This window comes from Sparus aurata, chromosome 16, assembly GCF_900880675.1.
Source record: "Sparus aurata chromosome 16, fSpaAur1.1, whole genome shotgun sequence".
In the NCBI taxonomy this organism is placed as follows: Eukaryota; Metazoa; Chordata; class Actinopteri; order Spariformes; family Sparidae; genus Sparus; species Sparus aurata.
The window spans coordinates 19,226,567-19,237,836 of NC_044202.1; the positions used below are offsets into that span (position 1 = coordinate 19,226,567).

General features: G+C 41.4%; 1 protein-coding gene across 5 annotated transcripts; it reads left to right on the top strand.

The window, feature by feature from the left end:
- Positions 1-654: 654 nt before the first annotated feature.
- Positions 655-11,018, top strand: srrm1 (serine/arginine repetitive matrix 1). 5 transcript variants are annotated; one of them, XM_030443506.1, is made up of 17 exons: positions 655-789; positions 1,714-1,803; positions 2,016-2,138; positions 4,289-4,459; positions 4,684-4,784; positions 4,889-5,113; positions 5,397-5,582; positions 5,732-5,851; positions 6,019-6,227; positions 6,989-7,069; positions 7,815-7,901; positions 8,106-8,241; positions 8,345-8,431; positions 8,527-9,009; positions 9,120-9,306; positions 9,872-10,045; positions 10,165-11,018. In XM_030443506.1, exons 1-17 carry the CDS (start codon positions 769-771, stop codon positions 10,273-10,275), a joined length of 2,592 nt encoding a protein of 863 aa, XP_030299366.1. In that variant the 5' UTR covers positions 655-768; the 3' UTR covers positions 10,276-11,018. The 5 variants fall into 5 exon arrangements, with proteins under 5 accessions (XP_030299366.1, XP_030299368.1, XP_030299367.1 ...); XM_030443508.1 differs by having other exon boundaries at positions 10,172-11,018; XM_030443507.1 differs by having other exon boundaries at positions 8,569-9,009.
- Positions 11,019-11,270: the final 252 nt, after the last annotated feature.

An 11,270-nucleotide genomic window follows, 5' to 3' on the forward strand; every position in this document is an offset into this window, starting at 1 on the left:
AATGCGTGGGATAAAAAAGGTGATATCTCTTTTTCTGGATTGTTGATTCAGATCATTTGTCTTATCAACTGTCCATAATTAGTCGAACATTGTTACAGGAATGCAATGCTAGACCAGTGGACTGCCTTTCAAATACCTAAATTACCCACAATGCAACTTAGCCACCGAGTGATATCACTGGAGGAAATACATACGATTACATGAAGCTTCCTCTAGGGCCACAGCTAGTCAGGACACAACTCTAAGGGTTAGGGATTATTTGGTGTATTCAGGGCAGATATAAAATATTTAGCCCTACTAAGGGACAAGTTACTCAAAATCATTTTAGTACGACCAAAATATATTATTCAGGAAAGGAAAAATTAACACATTTTGTGGATATTAATATAGAAGCTCGATCTTCACAGAAGATCATAGCGTTAATAGCTTTAAAACAATATCAACAAATGTGTCCTGTTCATCAACAACACATTAAAAGCCGCTCATATCTGCACTTGGTCATTTTCTCGGTGTGCATGATTGCTTCTCTGGTGTAAACCAGACAAAGGAATCCCTTCTGGCGAGTAAAAAAACACAACACAAAGGTAAGGTGTTTTCTCACTTCATTACTTCATAAACCGGTCAAGCAGTGTTAGTCCCTACTGTCACAGTAGATGCAGTTCGTGTTGCTTCCTGTAGAGGCGCTCTCTTCATCCGACTAGCCTCTAAGAATTTCACCGGAGCCACACACACGTCTCTCTGAACGCCGCCTGTTAATTTTCTCCGATAATGGACGCGGGATTCTTCCGCGTAAGTCTCTACATTTATTTTCTAACCTCACGGTATTTGTGGCAAAGTTGCACGGAGCTGAAGTCGTTTTTGATAACACAACATATGCAGTATGTGTTCAGGTGAAGGGCCATACAGTCGGAAACGGTATGGTCAGGGTGGCTTCGTCTATCAACTGATGACAAACAATCTTAGATTTCGACATGAGTCTTTTTTTCAGCTGGTCTAGTTCTATAGTTTACGTGGTTTAACGATGTAAATGTTACCCTGTTCTATTGTGTAATGTTTGCGTTTTATTGCTTAGGAGGCATGGCGTGTGCACATTCGTGTGTAAAAACATATTTGCAGCAAATAGACAAGCCAAAATAGCTAGCTAGCGACTACTAATGTGTTAGCCTTGACTGAAAATGGCGTCCAAGGGGTGCATCGTTTCTATCTTTGAGGGAGCTAGTCACGACCGTTGCTATGCTAACGTTAGCTAGGGTGAAGTTCACCTAACTGTGAACTGAATAACATCGCGGATGTCACTTTGATACTCTATACTTGTAACAGTCGTAGTCGGTCAAAATAGCCTCCAGACTTTGGCTAATATAAGACTGTCAGGTCCCTTTGGAGGATTAAGCAGGCTACCGCTTAGCCTGTCAAGCTAACGTTAGCTTCTCTGCCTTCAATCTCAAGGGTTATTTCAACATTATTCTGTGGGCACCGGGCATGGGTACTACTGCTGACCAATTTACCAACTTCCATATGCTCGTACAAGTAGCATAATGTTCATGTTTGCTAACATAACTTAAAGTCATTGTTTTGGTTTTGATGTCAGTATTACCGGCATGTTTTTGAGTGCTGTCTCAAACACATGTTGATGTGTGTGTCGATGTAGCGTTAACTGTGCACTTGCTTTCAATACGCCAAACATTTTAACATTCATTTTTTTTTTTTTTATAGGGCACAAGTGCAGAGCAAGACAACCGGTTCAGCAACAAGCAGAAGAAACTGCTGAAGCAGCTGAAATTTGCAGAATGTCTGGACAAGAAGGTATCAAATCGTCCATTTACATTATTTTTGTCACAGTCTTGGTACTGATTTGTTTGTTGAAACATGTGATTACTTGGTAATGTAGCACTCACTGTTGTTTGCATGAAACTAAAAACCCAGACCTCTCTGTAGACGTTGTAGCCTCAAGTCATTTAGTCATGCTTGTCCTGCTGGTCTTTACCAACCTGTTGGCTGCTTATTCTGCCCCTTAGGTGGACATGACCAAAGTGAACCTGGAAGTCATCAAACCTTGGATTACTCAGCGAGTGACAGAGATTCTTGGATTCGAGGATGACGTCGTCATAGAGTTCATATTTAACCAGCTTGAGGAGAAGGTAATGCCTTTAATTTTGTGTCTCTTTTTTTTTTTTTAGAACTGTGATATATGTTAGGGCATTGCTTACTCAGTACATAGGGGTAACTGCGCATAATTGCACATCCTAGTCAAATTGACATTGAGTGGGTAAAGTAACAATTGGTGTAAAACTCATTTATAATGACATAACCATGTTTTGATGTTATGTGACAAAGTGCCTTTATTCAGCAGTCTTCTAATGATGATGTGATTTATGATTTAAAAGGCCTGAACCAATATGGATGTTATACCTTGCATCAGAAGTATAGCACCAACACCTAATTAGCTCTCTCCTGAGCCCAAAGTCACTGAGCCCAACTCTCCCTTCATGATGCAGTGTGTGGTTTGAGGTGAGTTATATGCAGGGATCACCAATATCATGTCAGTGAAAGACACCTGAACAATGCCATAATCATAATTCTCCTGGGTATTTGCAGTGCATCGTTAAATTGCCCAGATCCTTTCAAATATATCTAGAATTATAAGCTGAAAACATTTTTTAAGAGTATTTTAACACCAAGCTGAAAAGTATTGTGTCCACCTGACCACCTCTGGAAGTTTCAGGTGTTTTGCACCTCTGTTGGTTGCAGTTTATGTAACCACACCTAACAGTGATGTGAGGGTGCTGTGAACCCAGCCAGATGTACCTCTACATCACTGTGGAAAGTTGAGACTTTCAGCCACTGGAGGTCAGCAAACACAAGATTTTCAGATGATTTAGAATTATTCTGTAACAAGTCTGTTAAACCTCTGCATCTCATTTATGTGTTATCAGATGTTGAACAGACTGGAGATTTTGAACCATTAGAAACAATACTTTACAGTCTGGCATTAAGTTACTCTTCTGAAACTGCAAGACCAGTGTAAAAGCCAATGTTTTGGAACTTAACAAAATCTTTCTTGCCAGTAGACCTGTAATACTGAGCCCCACAATGCTATGCATTTAATTTTTGAAGACTTAGTTGTGCATGTTCTTCATCCTGTAGACTGTAAGCCCCTTTATTCAAATAGAATTATTATGGCCAAATTGTCCTTGATTCATACTGTGTATCCCACTTATATGCCAAGCCACCTGAGATGGGTAATTTCCATTGCACAGACTGACTTTTGAGAAAAGGTTAAGTAATTTACACACGTTATTTCAGAATGCAAGTTTTGGCATATGCCTATAACCAATGATTTTTCTTCTCCTAATATGCTAAAAACAACACATGTATTAAGTAATGATATAGGTGACATGAGCACTGCACAAAAAAATATTATTTTTTGTCTTTTCATTAGATCTTTTCCTGCCATAGCATTTGGGGGATGGGGGCTGTTAAAGCTAAGTTTAACGGGTACTGTTGCATAATGGTAAGAAAGGGTGATTTAATTGAGATTACGGTATCTCTCAATATTTTTATCAGTTGTTGAAATAAAACTCCTTTTTGTGTAACTGTGTACTCATTATTGCTTGTTCGTCTCTTGCAATTTAGATAAATGATATAACATTAAGCTCAAGGTGGTTGAGTCTCAAGCAGTAGGGAGGCGGAAGCAAGCCAAGGGAGCTCCGTGCCCACTGATCCCACGGGACTCACTGAAGACACCGGAACTGTACTTGCTGTGTTGGGTTTTAATGCACTCTGTATTGTGGCTATTTGTTTAACTCCTGAAGTGTAGACTGTGGGGAGACCGGAGAACACGGGGTGGGTAGGGACACATACATGTAATGTAGTGGGGATAGCACTGAGGAAATCAATATAATGCAAACAATTTTTGTGTTATGTGAGTGTGTTGATTGAATATCTAGGGAGAATCAGATCAGAAATGGGTAGAAAAGAATATTGCATGCAGTTTTTAAGTCTCTAGATATGTCTCCCCTCAGCTAGCTCGCATTCTCAGTTTGATGAGTTTGTGAGTACAATACACTTTTAGTTTGATAGGTTATTGAGTCAAGTATTGGACCCAGGTATGTTAAATATTGTAGTCATGTTTTGATTATGGTTAACTGCATAGTTACAGGTATAGTTTAGTTAGGACTAGAAGGTAGGCAGTCCCACCAGTGGGATCCTACCTCCCCATGATATTTTGACTTCCATTATTTCAATGGCCATTTGGTCTTTTCTCTCCCCCTTCGTGTGTGTGTTACAGCACCCGGATAGCAAGATGATGCAGATCAACCTGACAGGCTTCCTGAATGGGAGGAATGCCCGGGAGTTCATGAAGGACTTGTGGCCCCTGCTGCTGAGTGCCCAGGATAACATTGCTGGCATCCCATCTGCTTTTCTGGAACAGAAGAAAGAGGAAATTAAACAGAGACAGGTGAGCTTCTCCCAGAGATGCACTTCAGCACTTCTTTGTTGATCATAGGAAGGTCATGGATCTGTGGTCAGAGTAGGGGGTGGTTGATTTATTTCTTGGTGGAAAGAGTGTACAGTCCTAAAGCATTTTTCAGAAAAGTTACTGCCTCTTGTGTGTACTACAATAGATAATATAGACCACACCTTTAAACTCATATTTGTTCCCCATTGTTTCATGTCTGATAGATTGAACAGGAGAAGCTAGCTTCTTTGAAAAAAGTTGACGAGGATAAGAAGGAAAAGGACAAGGACATCAGAGAAAGGGCTCAGTCGAAGAGCCCAAGGAGGTAAGAGAAAAGTGTCCCAAGTATTGAAGTTGTGAAGTTGGTATAGTCTATTTTTTTTTACAGAACATGACAACAAACTCTTTGTTTACTGCTTATTTGTCCAGGCGGAAGACAAGGTCACCATCACCACGGCGAAGGTCGCCAGTGAAGCGGGAAAGGAAACGCAGTGCTTCCCGATCACCTAGACGCAAACCCAGTCCAGCTGGTGGCAATTCACCCCCACCATCCTTGATGCAGTTGCCCACAAAACCGTTGGAGCCACTTGTAGAGCCTGAGATATCTGGAAGAGCCATGCCAGAACCAGTCATCCAAGAAACACCTTCCACCTGGTTTGTAGAAAACTTCCTTTGTGTTCAATTTTACATTTATTTATTTATTTTTTTACAATTTGTTTGTGATGTTGATTTTAGTTACAAATCCACAGTTTTTAGTTTAGTGTTCTTGTGTTTGTTGTCATGATTCTTAACAAACAGAATGTAAACTGTAGACTGGGTCAAAAATGATAATGTTACATGAAAATGGGTTTTATAGGGGTAGTTTTGTTTTCAGATAAACAAAATGATATCCTGAAGGGTAACATTTAGAATATAATATGCTCTCTGTGGCCTGTAGTGAAACAGTTGTGGAGGTGGTGAAGGCAGACTCTGTGATTGAAGTCAAAGAACCTTCACCAGAGAAGACTCAGAAGAAAGAGGAAAGGCCTAGGTCTCGGGAAAGGGAAAAGGACAACAGGAGGGAAAGACCTCACCACCGCTCACGTTCTCATTCCCGCTCTCGCAGACGGCGCTCTCGTTCCAGGTTATTTCTGATTTTGTTACTTATGAAATATTAGTGTGTTCTGGTTCTTCAAAAGCCTTGTCTAATAAACCTTGTGTAACTTCATAGTTCTTGAACGTATTGAGAAAAATTAAAAGCTTTCTAAGCTCTCCCTCTAAACCATATTTCAGATCTTACTCCCCTCGTAGAAGACCGAGTCCTAGGAGGAGAATGTCTCCTCGACGAAGGAGCCCCCCGAGACGTGGCCCCATCAGCTCCAGACACAGGCATAGACGCTCCCCAGTCCGCAGGTCAGTGAATGCAGCTTACTGGTTAAAAAATCAGTTGTTTTGGCTTACAGGTTTAGTTTCTGAAGAGCTCATTCCTATTTTTATTGTTTAAATATATTACTGGCTACCTTATAATTTGTGTACAGTATATCATGGCTTTACAAGGCTTAATATTTTGCTTCCTGCAGGAGGCGCTCTCGTTCTGCTTCATCATCTGGCAGCAGCTCCTCCGGATCTCGTTCACCTAAAAAAGCGATGAAAAGAATATCAAGCACACCACCACGAAAACAAGTCCATCATCCTGACACCTCCATCAGCCCTGCAGGGAAGGACAGAAGATCACCATCTCCACGGGGCAGAAGAGGCAGAGGCTCGGCGTCACCACCTAGATCAATGGGTATGATCCAGGATTGGATGATATCTGCTGAATTGACATATGATGATGTCTACAGTGAAACATCATGATGGACGATGACATTGTTTATGAATTTAAGGCAGAGTGTCCCCTCAGTGTAGTCGTAGTGTGGTGTGTATTAGCTCACCACTGTAGCTGCCGCTGTTTCCCACTGCTGCTCTAACATGAATCTCCAACTATCTTACCCCTACCCATAAATCTCCCATCACCACCAACATACATCCCTGTGCCAGCTTTAAAAGCGTTCTCATCTCAGTACCACATATCCGTAACTTGGCTTTGTTTAGCCTCATGTGAATAAAACATTGGTTGGCTAGTAAAAAAAGCTAAGCTAAGAAGGCTGTATATGAAATGGCTCGACTGAGACCAACCGCGGCCTGCATGAAAAGAAACACTGCTGCAACAAATTTAACCGAGTGTCTTGTGTTTGCTAAACGGATCTGGTTCACTAAGAAAATAATAAATGGGACATGGAGACATGATGTTAGTGCACCGAGCAGCAACATTCTTCTTCTCATTTCTTCTCCCCATATATCATAAATAACTCTTGCCCTACTGTATATCTGAGGGGGCATGCCGCTTAATTGTGCTCTCTGGCCTTTTGAATCACGATGTTACAATAGTGAGTGATTAGTAATCGATGGCTGTAACCCATCAGCGATAGGCTATGGCATTGTTCATTTCACTAGTTATAGTAAATTAGAATGATTATCATAAGTGAATTTAAAATTCTTGTTTTTCAGGTTTAAAGCGAAAACCAGGAGGAAGGAGCGACTCTCCATCAGATAATGCCAAGCCCAGACCTTCTGAAGGGTCTGACTCAGGTAAGAGTTAAGTTAGGTCTGTTTGAAGAACTTTAATGGCCTTTCACTTTAAAAATAGGGATGACCGGTCATACGAAGTTTCCAGAAACTTGTATCTGTCAGAAATGGATACTGTTTACCTGGGTCGGTTTGCCCTGACTTTCAGTAGGAAGGAGCACAGTGGTAGATGTTGTCCTGTCAATAGTTTTTGCAAGATTTGTCGAATGTTTGCTTTCCTGGGTTGAAATGATTATCTGTGAAAATGCACTACAAGTTAAGCTAATGGTAGAAGCTTGGTTTAGCTATGGAGGAAAAAATTGGAGGACATTTCCAGGGGCTTGTTTGAAAATCCAATTTTAACATAAAAAATGAATATTTTTCTGTTGTCTTTAGAACTAGTTTTTTGCCAAAAAAATATTTTTGATCATTGCAAATGGAAATGGTCTGTGAAGAAGAAGGTTAAGTAATCTGTGTTCAAGGACCTCATGCCAGTGAATAACCTGCAATGATAATTCTGTATCATAATTGTCTAATGGTCCCAGTTATCAGTACAGTCTAAAACATGATGAATCACACTTGCACAAGAAGAAATGGTAGCATATGTCTCATTACACTGTACCACATTGTACCACAACTTAAAGAGAACTCAGTATACCCAGATATAGGGATCTTTATTTTTATGTTTTATCTGTAACTTTTCCATGGCACTGGTCTTTTGCCCTGGCTCTGTCTACACTGATGGGACACTCATTGCTCTACATTTCAGAGGAGGATAAAAATGAGAAAGGGGCAACAGCAGATTCGGTGCAGCAGCGGCGTCAGTATCGCAGGCAGAACCGACAGTCATCTTCAGGTTATTAGCGTTTTTATCCCCGTTCTGTCCTCTCACATACTCAACCCTCTCTTTTTAACCAAGTCTGTCCATGTCATCTTGCTCTCATCGTCTCATGGACTTTTGAAGCTGTGCCCTAACCCCAACCTTGGTGTTTTTTCCTCAGCATATACTTATGGATATAATAAAAACACTTGTTGATGTCCACTATGTCTTTGGTTTCAGATACAGGGTCTTCCTCCTCAGAAGACGAGGGGCTCAAGAGGCCAAATGCAGGGCCAGGTGCCAGAAACGGTGAGGTCAGGAGGAGACGTAGTCGTACCCCTTCCCTACGGAGGCGACACAGGGATATCTCTCCAAGGTCAGACACTTACAACATTTTTATTGGAATGACTTAACTTGATGTTCCGAGAATCAGACTGAAATCCATGGTCTACATTTCACACGTGTTTTTTTGCCTTCAGAAAAAGACGCTCTCCATCTCCTGGACGCAGACGTCGTACCCCTTCTCCACCACGTCGTCGCAGATCTCCCTCGCCTCCTAGACGAAGGTATAAACATCATCATTTTATTTCTAGAGCTATCATTTGTATATCATATTTGACTATTTGGAATGTTTTTGATAATTGAATTTGATGTTACTCAGGTCTCCTTCCCCACCTCCCCGTCGTCGTTCTCCATCCCCCAGACGATATTCTCCCCCTATCCAGCGTCGCTACAGCCCCTCACCTTTGCCGCCACAGAAGAGGAGGATGTCAAACTCTCCTGCCAAACGCTCCTCTCCAGGGGCCAAGCGACGTCCCTCTAGATCCCCAAAGCGCAGAAGTTCTCCCGCTCAAAGGAGACGCACGCCTCCAACCTCCTCATCTCCACCGAGACACAGGAGGAGCCCCATGTTGCCTTCTGTCAGGCCAAGCAGGGATACACGATCTCCCAACGGAGCAGCCAGCCGCCTCTCCCCATCACCTGCAAACCGCAGTCGCAATGTTAGGGGTTCCACTAGTCCTCAGGGACGTTTTGAGACCTCCAGTTCATCGCCATCTAACCAGCGGAGACAGCAGTCCCCTTCACACAGTGGTAAACCCATCCGCAGAGTGTCCCGCACTCCAGAGCCACGCAACAACCAGAGGTAGTCAAGGCAGCTAGCATGCCTAAATAATGCTGTCTTATCTTTTTGGATGCAATAATCTGTTTTGTACATGTGCCTTCATTTAAATGTCACCCTTTTCTTCTTCACAGACCGTCTCCCAGTCCTCAGCCTATGAGGAGAGCATCCTCAAGATCCAGATCAGTTTCCCCTCGACCAGCAGCTCAGAAACGTCCAGCCCCCGCATCTGCCTCCCCATCACCATCCCGCTCAGCCAGTGGGTCTCCACCCCCTGCTAAAAAGGCCAGCAGTGGTTCTGGCAGTCAGTCTCCAAGCAAGGTTTGACATTACAGCTTACATAAACATACTAACATAGATTTCTTAGATCAGCTTTATATTTATGCAAGTTCTTAACTTGAGTCTTGATTATCATGGGTACTTTGGGAGATTATGTAAATGCACAATTGCTGCACATTGTAAAATGCCCGGTTGTTTAATGCACATTTTTGTCTGGTGCCCTCTAACTGGCAGCATTTAAAATTATTTTAGAGTTGAAAATTGCAGTGAAAGTTTGCAGATACATTGCCTTTCTGTAAATAGTTGAGCAGCAAGCCAAAAACATCATCATATGCTCTCAGCCAATAATTGTCCAACATCACAGCAACAATTCCTTCAATAGATTAGTAATATACGGGATTGTGAACAATTCTCTGAAGAGTAAATCTGCAACATCATCCCACCTCTTTCCCACCCCTCATTCAGGAGTCCTTGAATGCATTAACCACTAAAAGAAATTCTTTAGATTGTTAAAGTTTCCCTGGATATTATGTCTTGAAATAAATAAGAACCTTTTTGTGGCCTTCCAATCTTGGCACATTAACTAATTAAATTTTGTTTACTACAGAATTCTGATGTTGATGGCAGTGGAAAGAAAAAGAAGAAGAAGAAGGAAAAGAAACACAAGAAGGAGAAGAAACACAAGAAGCACAAGAAGCATAAGAAGGAGAAGAGTGTTCCCACTGTGACTGGAGAGGGACAAGAAAACCAGGGCATGGAGGAGGATGGAGAGTCGAGAAAGGTTAAATCCGTTTCTGATTGTGGCCACTATGGCCTTCTGCTCCTAAGACAGATACTGTTTGTTGTTTTCATGCACCAACATTGTGTATTTGTGTGTATTTCATGCTGTTTTTGTTTTAGGAATCAGACAGTGAAGTAGAGGACAGCTTGGACGACCTGGAGAAGCACCTACGAGAGAAGGCGCTGCGCTCCATGAGGAAGGCCCAGATGTCTCCATCACAGATGTCCTGAAAGCAAGAGAGCCTTTGTCACTTTTGAATTTTCCACTCACTTTTGATGTTTGTCATCAACCTGGTTCAGCTTTAGAATGTACAAATTGTTAAATCTTTGTCTTTGTTTTCTTTTTACTGGTTTGGTACATTCTGAAGAGTGTGTTTGACTAAAAACTTGATTTGTCAGTTAGTGTATTATCTAAACTGTAAAAACGCTTTTGTTGTCCTTGATTTTAAAATGTTGAGCAGGGGAACAGTTAAAGAGCTTTCAGATGTTTGAAGTAGGCAGGTTTGAAATATTTCCCACAGGCTTCAATAGATTCCACTGAGAAATGATTGCATGTGCAGTGATTGTCTCTAATGTGCATGAACCACTTATGGAGTGTAGAGAAAAACCAACATACAGTAACATACTGTTACCAATGCCTTTCACTAGTGGAAACAGTTGCATAGCTGTGTGAACTATCAGAGGCTGTTACAGAATGTCTTGTCCCTTATTGTAATCGAATAGAGGTCTTTGGCACTGTTAACCTGGCTGTTTCTGACTCTGACTTGGTCTCATTTCAAGACTAATCTGATGTGATACAGTTTGCTTTAATTTTTCCAAATGGATTGATATGCAATTTTATGTTGAAACCCTTGCACCAAGCTAAACTCTGTGGGACTGCTATTTGATTTGTATTTAGTACCCCTGGCTCTTGTCATACTGTCATCCTTTCGGAAATAAAACCTTTTTATAGGATGTGTGCATTCCTTAATGTTCAGATTTTTGTCATTTGTTTGGTATAACAACTAGCTAATTTAGAAGAATGGAAAAAAAAGAAGCTGTCAGATATTGCGTTTGAATGTCTGCCTCTGTATGCAGGTCTACATCTGATACAAAGAAGTGAAACACCTTTTGTGTGCTAATTGAAGAGATGAGCCACAAACTCGCCTTCAAAACCCACAATACATGATGCAGCACATTTAAAAGCTGAACTGAAAAGTGTGCATTGTAGCTAAATCAATAAAATA